The 22,941-nt window shown below is 35.8% G+C and overlaps 1 protein-coding gene across 2 annotated transcripts in view; it reads left to right on the top strand.

Moving 5' to 3' along the window:
- NCAM2 (neural cell adhesion molecule 2) overlaps positions 1 to 22,941 on the top strand; it is a 266,003-nt gene that overhangs the window by 183,330 nt on the left and 59,732 nt on the right. For both annotated transcript variants that reach the window (XM_033087058.1, XM_033087059.2), the window contains exons 10-12: positions 6,144 to 6,331; positions 7,026 to 7,122; positions 16,889 to 17,062. In XM_033087058.1, the coding sequence (XP_032942949.1) occupies positions 6,144 to 6,331; positions 7,026 to 7,122; positions 16,889 to 17,062 (459 nt within the window). The remainder of the gene's footprint in view (positions 1 to 6,143; positions 6,332 to 7,025; positions 7,123 to 16,888; positions 17,063 to 22,941) is intronic.

Raw genomic sequence — 22,941 nt, forward strand, 5'->3', positions numbered from 1 at the left:
ATAAGTGTGGTGCCAAAATTTGAAACTTGAACAAAACAAGTTTTCAGAGATTTTATTTATTGCTTTCTGGACAGCACTGCATGTAAAAATTAAGAGATGACAAGGCTAAGAGTCCTTACTCCATACAGCAAATATTATGATTTGGAAATGTATGAGAGATACAGAAATTAGGGAACGGAGGGAGGATATCAATAAGGAGATATGCTGTGGAGATAAAGGTGACAGGTAGGAAAATATGGAAGCTAAATACTGGATTTTGTTCTGAAAATGTGACACATAGGACAGGAAGAAAGATGAGGTTGGGATCTTGGTTTGAAAAAAACATTGCAGTTTTTCACTTACACCTTTTAAGACAATTATGTAATCTAATATTCAATGGAGAAGTCAGGCTATGTCCTTTGGAAAGTTCTGGTTTTTTTCTGCTCTTTTCTGTTCTAAATTATTCCAGTAATTCTATCCTGGAACACATGTAACAATTGAAAATTTGGTACGGATTTGCACCATTTGAGAATAATGTGTTAACAGTTGGCAGCACCTGATAATTTTACTACTAAAATGAAAATTGCTACTCGTGTGACAGATCTGTAGGGGAGTGTTCCTGATGGTTGGCGTTTATAGACATAGTGTTGGTGATTTACAGGCATAAAAAATGATTAATAGGCATATGCAGACAGTTTATTTTATATATTACTAATGACAGACTTGGCTTATTTTACCTAGCTATGTTTCTTTATAATTTCTTCCCCTAATTCAAACTAATTTAAGCAATTTTAAAGAGATGTGTCAATTAAAAGCAGACATTTCTATGAAATTAAAGTTTCTTGGAGGGTTAGTTTGGCTTTTGTGTTTGTTTTTTTTTGTTTGTTTGTTTGTTTGTTTTTTTAAGTAAAAACAAATACAATTCTTTAACATCAAGTGAAATTCAAAGAAAAATAGGCGCATTGATTTTCTGCAAATCTGGCAGCACCAAGCAACTGAGCTATACATGCATTCATTACCCACCATTATTTAACATGCAGTTATCAACGTGCTTTGCACCTAGCATAAGTAATCTTATGGAAATGGAACAACTGGTGTTTGAATATTAAAAGTAATAGTGAAGCTTTCAAAGAATTAGTACTGCTTGCCAGTAGGAGGGGGCTCTTAGTCTTCATAAAGGTAGAATCAGTCAATAGTGCATCATTAAATATCAATGTCATATTGTTATGAATTTTGAGAGGAGTGAAGAGAATGGGGCAAGGGAAAGGAAGTCTTACAGAAGGTGTGGTGTTTTCTGCACTTGCTTTGAAAGAAACATGTACCTCCCAGAACTTTTGAAATAATGAGTTTGATTCCAGAAAAAAACGACCCCTCTGGTTATAGCTAATAATCATGGCAATTTAAAACCAATATACGATGAGTTTCATTTGCTTTCCTATTTGGAAACTTCGTGTGTGGGTCTTGGACTTTTTTCCTTACAGCCACATGATAGTGATAGTAGCAGTAAAGTGAAAGTTAGTAATCCTGAAGTTATCCAATTCCTGTCTTCCTTTTAAGAATCATTATAGATTAAAATAGAGTCACCTAACCACATTTTGGAAGTCTTTCTAATATTATTTCTTCTTGCAAATGAATATGTGACAGTTATTGTACTTGTCTGTGAAGGTTCTTCTGTTTTGTATCCAAGGAAGAACTATTTGTTTTAAAACATTAGCTACTGAAAAAGGTATGAGGGAGAAAATACAAGAGAAAGATAGATAGCTGTTAACTAAATTGTGGCAGAGTTTCAAAAAATTGAGGCCCTTTGACAGGATAGATGGCAAGGACAGTACTAGATTTGCCAGAGGATGTGGTTTATTAAAGTCCTTGATGATGGGAAACTTATGCCAACATTAATCATTTTAGAGCAAGGCTTCCAATAATATACTGTAGGAAATGTCCCAGAGTCTTAGACCTGACAATCTGTCACATATTTTTATTGCATGTTCCAGGGGAACAAATAGCCAAAAGTTTAAAAATCTATGTTCTTAAATTAAGAAGTGCAAATCTGATTCTGCACACCAGTTTTCCATTACAGTTGTCTGGACACATGTACTGAATCAGGTAATTTGCTGTATCTAATTTTGTGTATGACACCAAACATACACCAGAGCTGGATCTTTGTCATCCTTAACTTAATTACTTTCTGGACAAGGCAGGTGATGTATTAGTCTGTTGCTGAATCTCTATTCCTGGACATTATAACTAACAAGTATATCTAAATGCTAGAGACAGCTTTCAGGCCAGAATTTCCTTCTCTTAAATAATCTCATTACACAGGTTATCCAGAGTTCATTCCAACTGGAGTTTTGACCTGTCTGTTTCTCTCTTGCTTGAGTTCAGATGATGCTGGTACCATAACATTAACTACTCTAAAATGCCATTCCAGATTTATAATTTCTCACAGTGATGAGACCCTGGCACAGGTTTCCCAGAGAAACTGTGGCTGCCCCATCCCTGGAAGTGTTCAAGGCCAGGCTGGATGGGGCTCTGAGCAACCTGGGATAATGGAAGGAGACCCTGCCCAAGGCAGGGGATTGGAACTGGGTGATCTTTAAGGTCCTTTCCAACCTAAGCTATTCTATGATATTTTGTGCATCTATTAAATACCATTAATGGTAAATTTTGTAATCTCTTTGTAGATTTTTTGTTTTATTTAGTTTTTTTGTGTTTTGTTTTGCTTTGTTTTGTTTTGTTTGTTTGTTTGTTTGTTTTTAATTGAGTGTATTCAAGCTCCTACTTTTACTTATCTGTATAGAACTCTAGTATGTGATCTTAACTTTTTACTTTATGTAGAAAAACTTAAAAGGAACAGTTCATTTGCACCCTGCATTGAATTTTGTCAGGTGTAAATTAATTTTCAGTTACACAGAAGCTAAGCAGAGTATATTAATATTTTTAATGGTTCTAGTTTTCAAACTGATTTCCATTGAATCTTTTTTTTTTTTAAACAATACATATATTGCATTTAAAGGTCCTTGCATAGGACCAGCTTCTCATTTCTACTTGGTTTTACTTCATTTTCAATTCATAGAACTTTCTGATAAACATTATTGTGATTAATGTAATTTGTTTGTTAGTTATTTTATGAAACTGGTGGAATAAGATTTTGTAGAAATATAAATAGTTAGACATGTTTTCAAAGACTTGACTTTAAGATTTGTTATTCTTCATAATTATTTTATATTAAATTTAACGATTGCTTATGTTTAATAAATAAGAATTATGTAACCATTTAAGCATACTAAACAGCAGTTAGTGATGAAAAACATACAAGAAAAAGCTTTTCTTTGTAAACAAATTATTCCCTTCCAACTGATTTTTTTTAGTTTCACAAGAAATGTAATATTTTTTTTTTTATTTCTACTATAAAAAGAAAATAATTTCCAGAATTATATTATTTTTGTAAAATATTGCTCCAGGCATCTTCATCTACTCCTGACTAGGAAATCAAAACATCATCTGTTTTAAGATCATTTCTCCGAATGAAGTCATTACTACAGTCTTCTTTTTGTATATTAGACCTCTTGACTGCTGCGGAAATGGCTGCAAAGCCTTCTACGCAGGTTTTTTGAGAGGGCAACTGTAAAGGTCTTTTTTGAGGGGAATACTTTACAGTTATGAGTTGTTTATTTCAGGATATATCTTTATTTGACAGACTTTAAGTCTTATTTTTGGTTTATTGGGTTTATGACTGTTAATATCTTTAGTTTTGTACAGTCCATGACTCACCTATTCTTTTAAAATATCAACAAATAGATACTATGAGCATCCAACATCTACCTTTAGAAGTGAGAGAAGTGTGAAATGGAAGTCCCTATTCTCTTAAATGCTTTTATCTGCAGTATAGAAGTGTACACTACTTTTTCACTTGTAAGTCTTAAAATAGGATATGAGCTTGCCACCTGTATATTGAGCATCAAACCACAAAATGTTATCTAGGATGGAGGATTTATCAGATTCAGAGCATCTTTTAATCTTCAAAATTCATGCCAGTGTTCATAAATTGAGTGAACTTATTGTTAGAAATTGCACACTGGAAGACAGTGCTTACATAAAATGTGTGAAATAACCACATTTGGAATCTCATGAAGACTCTAATGAGATTTGCAATCTATTTGTTGAACATGCAGAAACAAGTTCATAGTTTTCCTACAAGTGACCCCCACCATGAACTTCATTTCTGGAGGAAAAACCAAGGCTTTGAGCCTTGATGTTCTGAGAATCTTGACCACAGCAAACCATAAAACACACTTATGCAGTGTGCTTTTTTCTTCATTTTCTCCACTAGTGTGAGACGTCACACTCTGGAGACTCTTTGATAGTCTGTTCTTTGCGTTAAACTGTTTAGCTGCTGAAATATGGGGTATTAAAAGGTCTGTGAAAATCAAGATCACCAGAATCACTTATTAAAACTCTTGGAGCAGAAAGATGAGCTCCTGTGTCTCATAAATAAATTCATAGCCAGGCAGGCTTTACTTATTTAGATGAAAATACTTGTTTTTTTCTCCAAAAATAAGGGCTGAACAGTTACTAAAGGAGATGCTGCTGGCCTTGAGCAATGTAGCAGCTTTGATCTGTGCTTTAAAACTTCTATTGATAACAGTTCTTTTTGCTCAAAGCCTGTATGCCTGCATGCAGCAGCAGCATATGTCATCAAAATGTTCTGCTTTCTGACAGAGGCAAACAGGAAGAAATTGAAAATGTGCACTTCATTAAAAAAAAAAAAAAAAAAAAAAAGAAGAAGAAGAAGAAGAAAGAGAAAAACCAGTTGTTTTTAAATATTCCTGAAACTAAATTTTACTTCATACTAAAGATGCTCAGTTCTGATCTTTGGTAGACCTAAATGGAATTTTCTTGCCTAAAACTAAACTATATGAGAGACAACTGGAGTAGATTTTCCAGAGACAAATATGGAAACATTTAGGAGCTATTTATCAAAACAAATATGTATATGTGTATATATATCTATATATATCTATATAGGTATATATCTACATATCTATATCTATATATTTGTACATCTATATATCACCTATATATCTGTATCTATGTATATCTTAGATATTAAAAGAGATACCATTGCAACAGCTGTAACTGATAATTCTGCACTGAGGGAGTTTCCTTGAATAAAGAATTATTTTTAATACTGTTAAAAGATAATAAGGATGAAATTAGGAAATAACACAAACTAATATTTGATAGAAAAAAACAGTATTCACTCAAGACGTAACAAGAAGAGGCAAAAGGCTACTCCCTCATTTTATAGAAATCACTAAACTTCCTGCCCACCAGAGAAACAGCGAGTAGAAGAGATAAGTCTTGTTACATAATGGCACTGTGGTCTGAAGATCACAGTTTGTAAACCAGCAATTTCCTCTGTCTCACACTCAGTGTTTGGCATATATTTAATGCAGCCAATTCTTACAAACCAGCCAGATTTGTAAAGAAAAACACACCATATTTTTCCTTGGCTGTAGCTTGATAATTTCTTAAGAAACTAATATAGATTGTCCTCACAATATATTTTTTACAGTAGGTAGGATATATTGCAACAATTTTTAAAATATTTTTTGCTATTTTTTTAAAGTTTTATTTCCACAAATAAGCATCTCTCTTTAGAAAGATTTCATAAAGTATAATAGAGTTCCAGTCAGAAATGGGTGAAACCATAGCACAAGAAAATTTGAGGAGAGAATGTAATTTCTCCACAGCAAAAGAAGACACTATAAAATCAGCACATGAACAGACAATATATGTTTTTAGGTCACCTCCCTTTGTCATATGAGGGTCTGGCTCATCCTGAGGGTTTGTCATCCTCAAGAGGAAACACTCCTTATTTCTGAGAGTGTCTTTCATTAGGCCTGTGTACTGCCTAATATGAAATATATCTAATAGGTATTCTCTTTTCCAAGAAGTTCAGCTGAAACAGTTTAGGAGAGGAAAAACTTACCAAGATACAAGCCAAACAAACCCAAGGTCAAATACTAAAACTTCCATGTTCCTTAATAAACTGACACAACAATCAATTGAAATTTCTCAGTGAACAGAAAGCATGGATATGGATACACAGCTTGTTTTACTAAACCTGCTAATAAACTTATACATTACTTCTTTTTTTCCAGATGCTCCAACATTTGTGTCAAATCAAACCATGTATTACTCTTGGGAAGGCAATCCCATCAATATAAGCTGTGAAGTGCTAGCAAATCCGTCTGCCTCAGTACAGTGGAAAAGAGGAAAATTAGTTTTACCAGTAAAAAATACAACTCATTTGAAGACCTACAGTACAGGAAGAAAGCTGATTCTAGAGGTAAGACTTCAAATGGAAATCAGTGTGGTGGCAGAACATAATTTTGTCCTTAGTCTGGCAGCACTGTGAGTACAGTAGAGTGTACTTAAAGCTGAAACCTACAATTTATTAACACTCCTAAAAAAGGATCGAAACAACAAACAACTGTATAGGAACTGACCTATCTACATATTTCTTATGAGTAGCTAGAAAATAAACCTTATTTGAATGGCTTATGCTCAGTTTTTCAACTGCACCCAACAGAAATTTGCATTTCTTGGAAGTAAAAAAATCCATAAATAGATATAAAACTAAACTATCAAGCTAAGACTGAAAATTAAAATGACTGCCTGGTTGCTGCTTGGTATCTACCAAAAGTTTGTTAGCTTTTGTTTGTTTGCGGTTTTTTGTGGGTTTCTTTGGTGGTTTTTTGTTGTTGTTGTTTGTTGGGTTTTTTTAATTATTGTTTAAAGGCAAAATTATAAAGATGAACAATGTCATTATTTTCCATTATCATATTTCCTCATTTGAAGTTCAGAAGGGGGAGTCAAACATGAAAAAGTGTGGATTTAGATCTATATTTGGAGAATATACTAGATATGTTGAAGTAAGAATACATCTGCATATTGGTTAAGAAGAACATACTTGAATTTCTGATTTTAAAAATATATATTTAATTAACAACTCATATTTACCAAGTATATTTATTTTAAAGATTGCTCCCACGTCTGACAGTGATTTTGGACGGTATAACTGTACAGCCACAAACAGAATAGGAACAAGGTATCAGGAGTATACACTTGGTCAAGCTGGTAAGTTAAAATTTTGTTTCCTTTTCTTTAAATATTTTTTCCTACTTTAATCAACATTAAATTCAGACACACTATCCTCTGTTTATTTTATTATGTCGACTATTTGCAGATAATTTAATTGTCCAAGAGCTGAGCTTCAATATGAAGTAAAATAAACCAGTTCCCACAGAATATGAATCTTCTTTTGATTTAATTTTAAGGCCTTCTGAAACTTGAAAAAAAATTAGTCTAACCTTTTTTCCTTTGCTCTTACTACTATATCCTACATTTATAACAATGTGTTTCTTATTACTTCAGCAGAGAGACATATGGTTTGCAGGCAGTAAATGTAAGAAGGAATTTGAAAATTCTTTTTTTTCCTTTTTCCTCTCGTATTTTCTTGATAAAACAACAGTGATAAAAGACTGAAGTAGTTCAGCAAAGAATTTCTAACTCCATTTGCACTTTTAGTTATTTAAAAGTAAAATTTGACTGGAGTGCTAGGTTGAAATAATTTAAGCTCTGAGATATTCTACACCCCATTGTTACAGAATGTCTGAATATCCTATTGTTGTCTAGGAAAATAGAAAAATCAGACTGCATGTTTTTTCTTTGCCAGAAATAACAATTAACCAAATGCGAGTTTCTTAGCAATACTTTTAATTACATTTTGTTATGGAATGGCCTAATACTATATATAAACAAGTACTTTTTGTTTTTTCATTACGGCACGTATTCCAAGTGATTCTGAATGCTTTAGTTGCAAGTTTTGGTCTAGTTCTTCTTTTTTTTTTTAATAAGAAAGATACTACTTTTGACACCTACAAGGAAGACTTTTAGGGGAGAATTGCTGAAGCATGCACATCCAGTCACAGGGAATCTCTCTGACCTGGCATGCTGCTATTATTTGAGTATTTTTCCTCCATAGGGCAATTATTTTCTTTTGGTGTCTCAGGAATTATAAAACCCCATTATTTATTAATAGTCTTCTTAGGCTTTGTACACAGTTTTGAAAGTTTTCCCCATCAGCTCTGTAGGATACTACCACACATTCCAACTATAATGCATCTTTTGGTTTTCAAGAACTGTGAGAAGTGCTGAGCTTCCTAAAATAGGAAAATGTGGGATTCAAATTTCTGTGACACAAAATTTTACATCGTTTAGAAGATCCATTACCCTTTATTTTACTTTTTTTTTGGGTGTTAGCTGTGGTGTGATTTTACCTTCCTTTGACAGCTACTTTTGACTACCGAGAAAGAAAGCTTTTCTTGCAGCCATGAACATAAATAACAGGAAAGGAAGGAAAATCCCCACTTGCATCCCTCTGGTGTCTTATGTCTCAGGGGAGAAAATGATGAGAAAATGTTGTGGTTGCCACTGTGTGCTGCATTTTCATAAATGTGTATAGACTTGGGAGACCAGTTGAACAGATATTCTCCAGAATGTATCTTTATTTTCCTGTAGATTTGCAGAATCGCAATGCATGATACAACATGATGATTATTTTAGCTATGCATATATCCTTTACTTTTATAATTAATTAATTAATTAATTAATTAATTAATTTTAATAATATTAGCATTGAAAAGTTAATTGAAAAAGCACATGATATTTTGTCATTTTATTGCAGTATAGCTATGCATATATCCCCTGCTTTTATAATTAATTAATTAATCAATTTTAATAAAGAATATTAGCATTGAAAAATTAATTGAAAAAGCACATGATATTTTGTCATTTTATTTTGGGAAATTCACACATAAGCACCCCAGGAAATGCAAGGAAAAACAAATGATAAGCTATTATACTTTATTTTTTGCTTTTTAATACAACTGTATCAGAAATGTTACCAATGCCATTTTTTTAAACAGATTAATATTTTCCACTTCAAGTTTTGCTTATATCTCTTTTTAGTCAATTCTTCAGAAAATTTGATGAACATGTAAAAAATACGTATTGTAGTTATAAACATAAAAAGGGAATGAGGATAAAGACAGTTATGGGAAGAGATCATGTAAACCATGAGCTATATGGGGATATTCTATATAATGATATTAAGTGAAAAAAATAGAAAAAAATAGCTATTTTATTTAGTAGTGATGATGAACAGGGCTGAAAAACTGGATTTGGGGTGTCACTGCGCACTACTATGCACTGCCTGCTATGCACTACTTACATTAGTGTATAATATTCAGTATCCTGAAAGATTGATATTTTTAGCATTTGCCCCTAAATAGACTTTGTTTTTGGAATAAAACCCCCAAAGTATAATTCACTGTTACAAGTTTTGCACTTAAACTGGCATCAGCTGGAAATGGAAAATGATCAGGGATACAGAGGATAAAACCACTATAACAATTACAGGTATAAGATGTCAAATGAAGTTTTCTCCCTAGTTTTATTACCTTGGTTACTTTAATCTGATTAGGAAGCCTTAATGATTGATATTTTTCATATTAAAGACTATAAAATAATTTTATGCATTTCAATGCAGCCTGCTTTGCCTCTTGGTTTTGATTGTAAATACAAATGCTGGGGCATAGAAACCTTTTACAAAGGTTCTGTCAGGGAAAAAGAAATATCAATTCCTAGTTGGTAGACAGTATTAAGTATGCTTCTAGGATAAATTTGATCACAAACATTCATCATTTTACTGAACAGTTTCTTCTTTAAATTCTGCAGGATTTATTTGTTCCTTCATGTTTTGTTCAATTTTCAATTTGCTGCATTTCAGCACAAACTACCTTCTTTATTAATTTACTACTACTTAGAAAGTTATCGTACTGTCAAATCTCCATTATCTTTATTCCTGTTCCTTACTTAAGAAGTTAGACCTGTTGATGATTTTTAAAAGGAAGATTTCTTTCAGAATTTATATGCAATTTGCAGCCTTATTTGTATGATAGAAAACCACATCTGCGTAACTGTTCACTCAGATCATACAAAGCTACTGATCAGACTGAATTCCATTTAAACATCTCAAAACAACTGAAAAGCTGCAGAGTATTTGAGGTTTCATTCTAGAAGGTGCTGGCCTGCTTAGAAACTTCAGAGTTTTGTTGAAAGCTTAATCAGACATGCCTATGACCTGACTGTTGTGATGATCAACTTTTAAAAATGACACGTGGCTGACCTCCTTTTTCATTACCTCAACTTTTAGAATGTTATGTGAGTGACATATAGAATGTGAAAAGAACCACAGTTATTGGTTACCATTGCAAATTAGTTGCTTCATGTCAGCACAACAGCCACAACTTGTATTTTAGAACTTTAATTACACTCTGGTTTTAATTTAAGTCAGGCTTACATTTTGGCAATCCAGGTCAGCTTGTCAGGTTGCCCCAGTGGCTCTCAGAGCCTGAGTGAGTGCAGATATTCTTAGATTTGTCCAAATCTACTTTATGCATAGTTTATGTGAAACATCACTATGCATGGAACTGGTATGAACTAGAAAAACATCCTTCTGTTTTGTTGAGGTCTCAGTATAATTATTTTAAATGTTTTCTATATGTAAATGCAAAGTCACATGGCCATCAGTAGTTTAGGACTATGTTATGGAACAGGTAATTTAATATCTTAAAATTCTAAATATTAAGGTTATGACACAGAGCTAAACAAGAATTTCGAAGGATTCTCTTTTTTTAAAATAATAATATAGATTTTCTGCATAGCTGGATGTATAGCTAGGCTGAATTTAGAGCCCTAAAAACTCAACTGAGATTCACCTCTAAGGATCTCATGGCCTTATTCTTCCTAGACTTTCCTTTCCCCTTCTTCTTTGTATTCTGGGATGGCATGAGGTTTAAAAGTTCTGCTGTGGGCAGGAATATTTTACACAGGACAAGGGTGCTCAATGTCCTGCCCAAGCTGGCCTTGAGCACTTCCAGTCATGGGGCATCCACAGCTTCTGGGAGCAAATGAGACATACTACATCTGCTACAGCTATATGATTTTTCTTTTTCCTTTTTACAGGAATATTACAGGGAATTAAAAAACAAGAAGCCAATGATGTCATTAGTTACGTACAACTGCTGTAGCACTTTATTGAATTAGATATTCTTTAAGCATCCTGTGCACACACAAAGTCAGTGAAGATGGGAAATAATGACAACAAAAGCAAATGAAGACATGGGAAAGACCATAACTGAGCTTCACAGAAAATACACTTTGTAACCTCTTTTAAGGAATAAAACCATGGTCAAAATATGAAAAGACTGATTGACAACTGACAAAAACTACAAAATCTAATTTAGAAACTAGTCTGTAGTTTTGATGCTGGCACTTTGCTACTGGTTATTTGCATTTCCATGCAGATAAAAGAAAATCAAAGTTGTAGAATCTAATTTTCCTGGAGAATAGTATGATGAAAAAGAAAATCATATTCTGCCAAAAACCTGTTTGTCTGTACAAAAGTATGGGCAGACCTAAAATCTATCTTGCTGTTCTAAAACTTGCCATTCACATAATAGCAGCATCAGCTAAAGGATTTTTACTAAAAAATGAACCAAACTGCGACATATTTTCAATTAGCATAGGTATTGAACTATCAGCATGGCAGAAGTGTTTTCTTTTTGTGTATGTGTCTTATTTCAGTTTATCATTTATGTATTTATTTGCTAACTGGGGTCTTGTTTACTAACCAAATGCTTATTTTTCCAGAACTCTCAGAGATTTTGCAAAAGAAATATAAGTAGATCTAATATTGAGGGGTTTTTCCATTCTGAGGATGCACTAGCACAAGCTATTTCATAGAGATTTTTGTCTCCAGAAGTCTAGTCCCCAGCCTCATCTCTTTCCTTGCCAAGGTCCTGGTGCTATTTCTATTCAGCATTTAGACATAGTTCTTTTCAGTCAATATGTATGCCAGATGTACAGAGAGATGAAAAGCTGGATAACTGCAGTAGGAACATACTGACAGGAGACAAGAGCTGACAGGAAGATCAGTCCTGGACCCCACTACCCACTCTCACAGAATCACTTCCTTTTCTCTGTTTAAAACCAGGACTGCAAAACTCTGAAAGGGAGTTATTTTCTTCCATAAAGCTATCCAAAAAATAGCTTGAAAACAAAATCTCCAGTGATAAAAAGTGGTCATTTATTGAACAAGTTTGGTCATAATTGTTGGAGACTTTACACATCAGTGGAGACACATATGAGCTCATAATTCTGCCTGTACTTCTCTATCAGCTCTGATACTGTTTTTGGAACCAAACCAATTCTACTGAGGCCATTATATCACAAAGTCCATTTGTGCAAACCAGCGTTATGGGCTGAGTACGAAATAGATGAGGTGCAATTTTACACCTATTGTTTGGGGATACTATTTGATTTTTTTCATTCTTGTTGCGTTCCACTGTGGGGAACTGTGAGTAATTCTTTAAAAAATAGATGGTCTAGAAGGAAATTAAGTCAACCAAAACAACCTTGTACCTGAGAATCGTTTATTGGTAACAACAAACAAAAAAAAGGATGTCCCTACTAAAGAGGGCTAGAAAAGATGGGAGGGAGGAAAATGGAAAAGGATGGAGGGGAGGGGGAGACTAAAGAGAGAGAGGTGAGACAGAGGCTCAAAGCAGGCATTAACACCAGAGGCAGGGATGCTTAGGTGAAGCAGCAGGGCATTAGTCAGGGACACAGAGAGGCAGGACAGACACAAGGGCCAGTGAGGGCAGGAGAGCCAAAAGGCAGGTTGGAGACAGGGCAGGAAGCAGACCTCAGCAGACTGGAGCCAAAGCAAAAATAAGACCCAAAAAAAAAGGCCCCCAGACTCAAAAATCCCAAAAAACAATACACAAAAAAGCCCAAGTCACCAAGCCCAAAGCCAAAAAGCCCTCAGACAAATGACAGGACTCAAAAACCCCCCAGAGCTTGTTGTGCAGTTACTTTTCTATCCCCTGGTTCCTCCAAAATCTGCCTGCTGGCAGGAGAACCATTAGCCCAGTTCAACCTTCCACTGCAGTTCGTTGTTGGAGACCTTTCACCCTCTGATGGGAGAAACCTCTCTGGGGACTGCAGTGTCCTTGGTGTCTCCTGCTGACTGCCTACCCCATGTGAGGTGTGAAATGATTACCAGGCAAATTCTCCCCAGAGACAAGGCTTTCACCCACCTTCTAGTTGCTTCTAGCAAGTGGCACATGTGCACCCCCTCCCCTACAACCCCAGTATCGAGACAGAAATCACAACTAAATTGGCTCCTCACAATTCTTCAGCATCATACACGAATACAGTCACATATTGTACAGAGGAATAGATGCTGTGGAAAGAAGATGAGGCTGACAAAATGTCTGTCGCTTGTTGGGACTTTTTATGTCATTAATTTAAAGGCTGAATTTGTGATGAATTATCTCTTGACAGCAGTACAAGGATAAGAAAAGATAGTAGTGAAATTTCTAAGGAAGTATTCTGGAATCTTTACTATCATTAAGTGATCTTTAAATCACAGAAACTAAATCCCCTCTTTTTTCTACTACTTAGTCTTTCAACTTATATTTACAATAGTATATGTATTAGTGATCACTGCCTGTCTCAAACCCCCCATAAGATTGATTTTGTTGGTTGGTTGTTTTTAGGAGGAAAAGAACAAGAAAAATACACAGCTCTATCCTTCCAGTCATAGACTTCAGAGTACACAACATTGCAAATTATTCTTCACTCCTGCTAAACATTGATCCAAAAGCCTTGCAATTCTAACATGAAAACCACAACAATGTTCCAAGTAATTGCAGCTGACAGGGAACAGCTCAAATGCAGGAATGTTTAGCTGGATCAGGACCAGAAGGCTGTATACCTTGCATGATGAAATTAATATTCATTAGAGAACTACAGAATTAGATTCAGTTCATTATGCTGTTATTGATCTTTGGGGAAAAATGCTACAGATCTGCCTAGCTGGAAATACATAGTAGGTATTTTTTAATATGTTGATGGGATTTGCTAGTATTTGGTTTTGGTTTTCACCAGGAATGTGTCTCCTGCCATATTTTCTTCAGGTGATTCACTCTCTTCCTTAGAACTGCCATAGTTCAACTTTGAAAACCACATAAAACTTACCTGCACATGTGGGTGGCTTGGAATCTGAGACTCATTTAAAATATTATTGTGGATGTATTTTACACTTCAGTGAGTTCTAAACATATTGCATTGTGCTAGTTACACAAAATATCACTCTGTGTTTTCACAGGAGCTTCATTTCATGCTTATTATCAACTAATCATATCTTCCTCTGACAGAAATTATACTTGAATCTGCAGTAGCAAACATAAGCTTCTTCCTGAAGGATTTCATCTTCCCTGTGCCATGCTTATTATAGTTAACCACACACAGGCATTAACACACAAGGAAGAGAAAGTCAAGAACAGAGTGGATATGTAAATAGCACATTTTTGTTTCATACCATAGATTAAGTAATTGTTTTGATGCAGACAGAAACATCAGGGAATTGCCTTCTTAATAAATATCATCCAAAAACTAGCATTAAAATAGTATGAATGAAATTAAGTATTCATTCATTCCCGTTCTTGTGTGTTAACAGGAGAAAAATAATTTTCAGAAGTTTAGAAGCTATTTTTAATACTGTAGGATCCACAGCACCTTTTAGCTTGCAAATGAATCTAAAGAGCATTCATCTTCAGTAAGTGAGTACTGATATTCATCTTCCCAAGTGATGGTATCCCCATGACTCAAACAGTGCCATTCTGCTTAGGTGTGGCTGTCCTGGATTGCTTTGCTGGGATTCTTACACTGTATTTTCCCCACTCTTCTCAGAGTTGCCACTTGAGCTCATGAGAGAAGACATCTATACACAGAACAGTGCTTATTTACTTAATGACTGTGGTGGGAAAAAAAAAAAAATTAAAAAGTATTTTTCTCATCTCTGAGGAGAATCTGAATGAAAGGGGTTGGTCACAAGTTGGTTCAAATCCTCATCCTCTTTTGATTTTGGGGTGAATACTGACTTAACAAGCAACTCATATAATTAATTCTTTTTCTATATCGTCACAGAAAATTACAGTCTGTATGTTCTTTGAACATAATTTCTTTTTTTCTAAAGAACTCCAAATTTTTGGTCTATTTAGAATGAGATCCAAAAGCCAGGTCTGTGTTTTCATGGATTCATAACAGACCAGTTACATTTGTTCATGTTCTATCTGATCACAAATCTTCAATCCCTTTTTAATAAACATGAAAATTTCTTGCAAAATCCCATATCCTGATAATTGTTTTCTGAAATAGGAAGGGGTTTGTATCCCCCAAACTGAGACTTGAGTTCTACAAAATTATGTTATGTCATGGATTCACATAGTTGTACTTTTAAGTAAAAGACATTAAAACTTTCTTATCCATATAAATAAAACCTATGTTGGTTTTAACCCAATGAACACCAAGTACTGCAGATTTCAGAAGACCTGGAACCAGAAATGCCAACTGTAAGAGGTATTTGCATTAAAACACTCGACAACTGTCAGAGATGTTCTCTGATAAAAAACTAAGTTTCTGATAATTATGAGGTTATAAAAATCAATCCCTTTAGACCAGATTTGGCAGTGTCCTTTTCCTGAGAATTTGTGGCTGAATATGTCATTAAATCTGTTCTTTAATATTTTGTAGAAATTTTTGTCTCATTTTCATTCAAGTACCAATACTGGGTGAAATTCAGATTGATTTCTTTTTATTCACAACTGTCTGACAGCCTTTGAATACAGACAATATTTTATGTAAATGGTTCATTACCCACTAACCAAATTACAGGCTTAGGCTGAAATTCTGGCATGTTCTTACAAAAATATCTTTTATAACATGGAGACAAAAGCAATGTCAAATCTGGAAGAAGGTACGTAAATCATTTTCAGATGGATCGGAAAAGAAATTTTTAATCATGTTTCAAAACCCTGGTGTTCTGTCCACAGAATTAAAGTCTTCCTATCATTTTCAATATCGTTTTTTATAATTATAACTCTTTAAAATGTAAGGAAATAAGAAAAACTGGTTTTTTTGACTTCTATGTGTTTGATCACAAATTGTAAAAATAATGTAATTAATATTTCTATTTTTAAAGATATATGACTCCAATGTTATTTTTTGCTTTTGTTTCATAGGTAGCATTTCAACATCTAAAAACACCTGCTTAATTTTCATAGATCTTTTCTACTGTGAAAGATCTAGTCTTGCTTTTGATTTCAGAGAAAATGCTTTTTTCAACCTAATTTGCAAATTAGTTCTTAAGCTGAACAGAGGATGAGAAACCTTCCATTAGAATATTTTCTTAGTAGATTGAAATCTGGTCTTCAGAAGAAAAGAAAAAGAGATTTATGTTTTCAGCTGTCTTTCAGAATTCCATAAAATGGCCAAATTATTTATAATGTTCTTTGTCATAAGCTTATTTAAGAGATTTTAGACTCTGAATGATCTAATTAGCTGCAACTGTTTGTTTTGTTAAATTTTATATAAAGTTCATTATTCTCTTTTACATCATTATACAACCAACAAACTGATCTCTTACATTTTTTCTATGATAAAATTAGCTATTAAGAAAGATCATATTATAAAAGAAAGGCAAAAATGGAAAATGTTTTTGCAGTAATTTAGCATACAAGGAAATGAGTGTGGTTTTCTTACTACTCTGTAGTAGAAAGCTTAAGTTGTTTATCTAACACAGATATTATTACAGCATTTTCAATACTTTTTTTCTCCCTTGAGGACTCTAAGGAGACCTTTGTGGGTAGATTATCAGCTGCTCAGGTTCTGTCTAGCTGCTGCTGATTTTTAAACTGTGTTTGTACTTTTTCAGATGTGCCGTCAAGTCCGTACGGAGTTCGAGTTGTGGAGCTGTCCCAAACCATGGCCAAGGTTTCGTTCAATAAGCCAGATTCACATGGAGGTGTGCCCATCCACCACTACCAAGTGGATGTGAAGGAGGTAGCCTCGGAAACATGGAAAATAGTTCGCTCCCATGGAGTTCAAAGTAAGTATACAAAAAAAAAATGGAAGTGTTTTAACTGAGAAGAATGTCCAACAAAATATACTGTAAGTATACCTTAAGTGTTTCTTTCTTTGTCTTAGTCCAGTGACTGCATCTCTGTATGAGCACAAACCTCTCTACACCAGTTAGAAACAGTCCTGCAACTTTGTAAAACTCAACTGTTGCTTTTGACATTAAAAAAATTGCAATTGCTGTCCATGTTTCATGTCCAGACAAAAGCCAGCTTTTTGAATGTATACATATCAAAAAGAGTTAGAAATGGCATTTGTGTTTGAGAATGTGCATTGTGTCTGCAGCTAAACTAAAAATTTTATGCAAGCTATTTTATAAGATTAATTCTGGGCACTAATTACTGATTTTGAGCTGCTTGGTAACTTTCTATATACCTGTTAATACTCGAGACACCTGTTTATCAAGATACCTGTTTCAAAAGCATATCATGTGTATTCAAGAAGCATGAAATGCCCTCCAAAGAGTGCTTACTTGCATGTCTCTTGGCAGAAAAGACCATAAGCCTCCCCAAACGGACAAGAGTTCTTTAGATCCCTGATGAGTTGAGGAGTTCATACAGAGTAATGTTAATTCTTGTATCCAAATCTGCCTTTTGGTATTTTTAGTGCAAGTTAAGGCAGCCTCAACAGTCTTCTGATTAATACTTCAGGAGGTAAATGCTTTTGCAGTGATCAGCAGAGTCACGGGAGACAAAAATGTAGCAAATCTAATGTGTGTTCTCTCTTTCCCTTCTACATCCTGTAATCATACAACAATTCTACACTCAACTGAATATGTTCAAAATTACAGAATTAGTTCAAAGAAACACATAAAGAGCATATAGTTAATATGTAATCCATAAATAGGTTTATAACTCCTTATCTTTTGTTTTTCTTAGTTCAGCACAGTAACTATGTGTATAAATGTAATAATGTAAATCACAGTAACATTAATTTTATTCCAGTATAGCTTAAATCTCTTTCAATACTAGAAGATCTAAAGAAGACATTGAGTTTTCTCTGTTTGCAGGGCAGGCACATTAATGGATATTGGTGTACTTCTTCATGCAATGTTGCAGGTCCAGTTAGGGACTCTTATTCTCATAGCTATTTTCTTCAATGTATTTGCAATATTTTATTCTGATATGAGCACTAAACCTAAAGTGATCAGTCTTTGTAGTAGGGTGCAAACCACTCAAATGAGTAAAAACCCAGTGACTGCAGAGTCAATCAGTCAATCACACAGATGATTAATTTCATTGTGAAGCCAGAACAAAATAAAATCCTCACTCTTAGCTTAGCAAAAAATATATTCACCTTACTCTCCACAAAACTTTATTTCCTAATATTTCTGTTGATGTGAAATTTATTAAAATATTAATTGATTACAATAGGAAAGGTGCAATTTGTCAGACTCTTGTTACTGGCGTTGACTAGAGTTGCCTTCACTTTCAAAACATTCTTTCAGCATTGAGTGTTTTTAAGTTGTTGCTCATTTTGGAGATTTCTGTATAACATGAATTGATATTGGAATCATTTTGGTTGAAGACTTGTTTGAATTCTGTGGTTCTAAAATTGGAGTAGAGTGGTAGGTACAAATAACTGCAGTCTTTATGCAGATATTACCACCATGAAGTAGATTGTGAGTATTTAAGTTCTCTGCTACCATTCCTACTCTTATTAAACATTTCTTTGGCAGAAATCTGTAATACTTCCTCCATACTGTCAAAATATTTTCCCACATCCTCCTTTGTACACATTACTCTCCTTTTTCACATGGATGATTTCAGGAGGTGTACTGTCTTGCAAGCATATGTTTTCCTCCTAATTTCATTGTCTCCTATCTGTATGCTGAAAGGTTTTGTTGAGAAAACAAAACTGGTCACACTTACGATTTTGGATGTATTAAAAATGCTTCTTAATAGCATATGTTACCAAAAATTACTCCAAGTGATGGCAAAAACTAGTAAATATGAAAACAACATTAAAAGCCATCTTGGTCTACAAAGAGTGATGTAGTAACTACATAAATATTAAAAGGACAGTTGGCAATATTAAAAATTAATACTATATTCATAATTAATTCATTGTTTTCTGAAATCTCTGCTGATACACCCCTGAATAGAAAGATTGATACTGTATATCCTATATTTCTCTGAATTGCTCCCTGAACTATTTTAGAAATCAAAAGCTACTTCAGATTGTCAAATATTTACTAAACAGAAGACATCTTTTTTTCATAAATCTTATTGAAGCTACCTTATGTAGTTCTATAGGGAAATCACAAGCAGCTACATTTATCATAAGCTCCTGCAGATAACCTATAATAAGTTGAAAACTTGTTCTATTTGTGAAGTACTGTAGGACCAAGCCAGAAAACCAAAACATGTTACCAAGGCACAGATATAAGAATCCAGAACAGAAAAAGCTTTTGCAAATGGAAACGTCAAAAAACAAAATTAGTGCCTTTTTCTAAAAAGGAAATGCTGCTAAATGTAGCTGGAATCTTTCTAGAATGTTGAGCCTTTACATGTTTCCTGGGCATTCAGAGGGTTTCAGCAATTTTTCTAAAACATCTGTTTGAACTTCTCTCCATTTATATTTTGCCCTACTTACAGTGTCATGCTAAGATAACCTTGAAATACCCTCTCCAAAATCCCTATTTTCATTTCCTGATTTTTCAAAAAACTTATTTTAGTGCAAAGGCTTTTTTTTTTTTTTTTTCAGCTTTTTGAGACATTTAGGATACTTTATAAAAGGATAATAACAAATACATGTTTTTGAGAGTTTCTGATTGCGCTTAAGTAATGAAGAACCACTTTGCTACCATGCCTCAACATCATCTCAGCTAAGTGAGAAGGATGTTTAGAATGCAGTCAGTTTTCTGTATTACTCTTTGTAGTAGCATCATCATAATTTCCACACTCAGTCAATATTCCTTAATGGAAACAAAACCACTTTTTCCATCTGTTCACATTTTAGGGATGGTTTATGGCTAAGATTCAGATATAAATGCTGTTTACACAGGGACAGATAACTGCTTGCACATCTCAAGTGGTGGTGCATACATAATGCATGGGCCGTGATTTTTTCCCAGCAGTAAGTGACAAAATATTCTGAAATTGCACAGGCTGGTTATTTATCAGTCTGATTCAACTCAGGAGTGGTAAAACCACAGACCTTTCTTGCCACAATGTACAAAATGTGCAAATTTCCAAAACATCTTTCAAGGGAAAGAGACAGACAAACCTACATACAGGAAAATGTTGTACCTGGAAGACTGTTAGAATTCCAATACAGAGATTTCCAAGGCTAAACTGAATCTTCTGCTCCCTCTCTACTGTAACCTAAAGGAATAGTGTAGTTGTCTTCACACAGTAGCAAAGAACAACCTTAAAGTGATAAAATCAGGGCAAAATGCTTCTTAAAATGAAACAAACCTCACAGGAATGTAGCTACAGAAGCAAGTTTATGAATAAGTATTATTAGGTGATTAATAAGTGTTTCAAAAACTTTTTGAGAAGAGCTGTTCCTAATGCTAACAAGTCATTAATTTTCATCTGGTTATGATCCAATAGCTATGTATAAAACCTTTTAAAACTAAGACTAAAATTGTTTTATTTGTATGAAAACCACAATAGATGCTTATCAAAGTTGTTAGGTATTTTTCTTTAATCAATCATCCAGTGAATAAAAATTAAGTGGTATGAAGTGGATTCTATGCAAATCCAGTCTGCAATTCTCTTCATTTGCCATTTTCTTCAAAGAATTCCTCTAAATGTGACTTTTGTCTCAAACTTTTGGGGTTTTTTTTGTTTTTAGTTTGAACTGTTTTCAGGTAAGGAGAAAATTCTAGTCTTACTGAGCTGTAACCAGGAATATCTATTTCCCCATTCTCTCCCCTTTGTCTTTTATAATGAAGAAGATTTCATTTGAAAGTCTGTGCTGATTGCAGCTATTGAAGCAGAGCACAGAAAGTGAAGCAATCATCTGATACACCAATTTCAGTCTATTAAGGGATTTAAAATCATAATCAACACTCTCTTAGTTCAGCAAGAGATCAGGAAGCAAATGGCAGTGAGATTTTTCTGCGCTTTCTAGGTGATTCTCTGAATATGAAAATAGTTTTGTTGCAGGCTACCAGGAAATCCAACTTCAGAGTGGAGTTCTCTGCGGACTGGAGTCCCAAGAGGGAGTGATTGAGCAGTGAACACTCCCCTCAGGGCCCAGACATTTATGATTCTTTCAAAAGTGAAAAGAAACCCACTAATCTTGAAGTAGCAGAAATGCAGAGAGCAGTGGCAAGATTAATTCTCCAAGGAGAGTTTGCATCCTTCCACCCAGACAGGGGGTAAATCCCTGAGGTAGAAGGTGTCTATGATGTAGGCAGCCCATAATAAAAGTTCTTGGTAAAAACATAAACCAGTAAATTTAAAATACAGTAGTTTCACGAATACAAGCCGCACGGATTATAAGCCGCACCCCCGGTGCCTCGACAATGTTGCTGTCTTTGTCAATAGATAAGCCGCACCCCGAATATTAGCCGCACTTTCGTTCGTCGCGAGAATCCGTGCGCAGCTTTCACAAATTGGCCAATTAGTAACAGGATCGCGGCATAGCGGGCTTTACTGGCTCGGGGCGGGGCCAGGCAGGCTCGGCCCGCTCATGGTTGCCGACGGGGCCGGGTGGCCCAGCTCAGCGCCACGGCTCGGCGGGGCTGGCCGGGTGGTGCTGCCGCCGCCGCCGGGCTCGCTAGCCCCCCTCTCCCGTCAGCACCGCCCCGCTGCCGCTTTCGCTCGCCCCGCTGCCGCTTTCGCTCGCCCCGCGCCACGCCTCGCGAGCACCGCGCCTGCTCCGCGCCGCGCCCGCCCCGCGCCGCTTTCGCGAGCGGCGGCGCTTTCGCGAGTGGCGGCGCTTTTGCGAGCGGCGGTGCTTTCGCGAGCGGCGGCGCTTTCGCTCGCCGAGCGGCGCTTTCGCGAGCGCCGCTTTCACTCGCCCCGCCGGCAGGGCTGCCGCCGCCGCCACCAGGCTCGCCGGCCGCCCCCTCCCGTCTGCACCGCCGCCGCGTTTCCTCGCCCTGGCCGGCACTGCAGGCCCCCGCACCGCCGGGCTCCCCCACGCTGCTGGCCCCGATTCTGCTGGGCTTCCCCCGCTGCCAGGCAGCCCCACCCGCCGGCCTTCCTGCTTCTGCCATGCTCCCCTGCACTGCTAGCCCCAGTTCTCCCGGGCTCCCCCACCCTGCTGGCCCGGGCTCTGCCGCCCCCCTGCCCCGCCCTGCTGGCTCAGGCTCTGCCGCCTGCCCCCCACACTGCTGGCCCCGCCTCTGCCAGGCTTTCCCACCTCTGCCGGGGCCGGCCGGGCTCCAGCTTGGCTTGGGGCTGCCGCGGGCTCTCACTTCCGTGTTGGCAGCTTTTAGAATTTTGTTAATAGATTAGCCGCCCCGGAATATTAGCCGCACTTCCGGGTTTCCACCAAAATTTTGGTCAAATTGGTGCGGCTTGTATTCGTGAAATTACTGTAAGTTCATTCTATTTGTTCTTTTACTTTTTATTACATATATATAAATATGTGTGTATATATATATATATATATATATCTGAAATGGTGTGGTGTGATGTGTTTTGGTTTGTTTGGGAGAGTGGTGGAGTTTGGGATTTTTTGGGGTTTTTGGTTTTGTCTGTGCAGATCATGTTTTTGGGTAGAATTACTAAATTTTGTTTTCTGTCCTTAAGAAGGACATTTTGGTGGACATTCTTTCAGAAGACATCAAAATTTTATTGAATCATAGAACTATAGACTGGTTTGAGTTGGAAGGGACCTTAAAGCTCATCTCATTCCAAGTCCCCTGCCATGGGCAGGGACACTTTTCCC

This window comes from Catharus ustulatus, chromosome 2 (assembly GCF_009819885.2).
Source record: "Catharus ustulatus isolate bCatUst1 chromosome 2, bCatUst1.pri.v2, whole genome shotgun sequence".
In the NCBI taxonomy this organism is placed as follows: domain Eukaryota; kingdom Metazoa; phylum Chordata; class Aves; order Passeriformes; family Turdidae; genus Catharus; species Catharus ustulatus.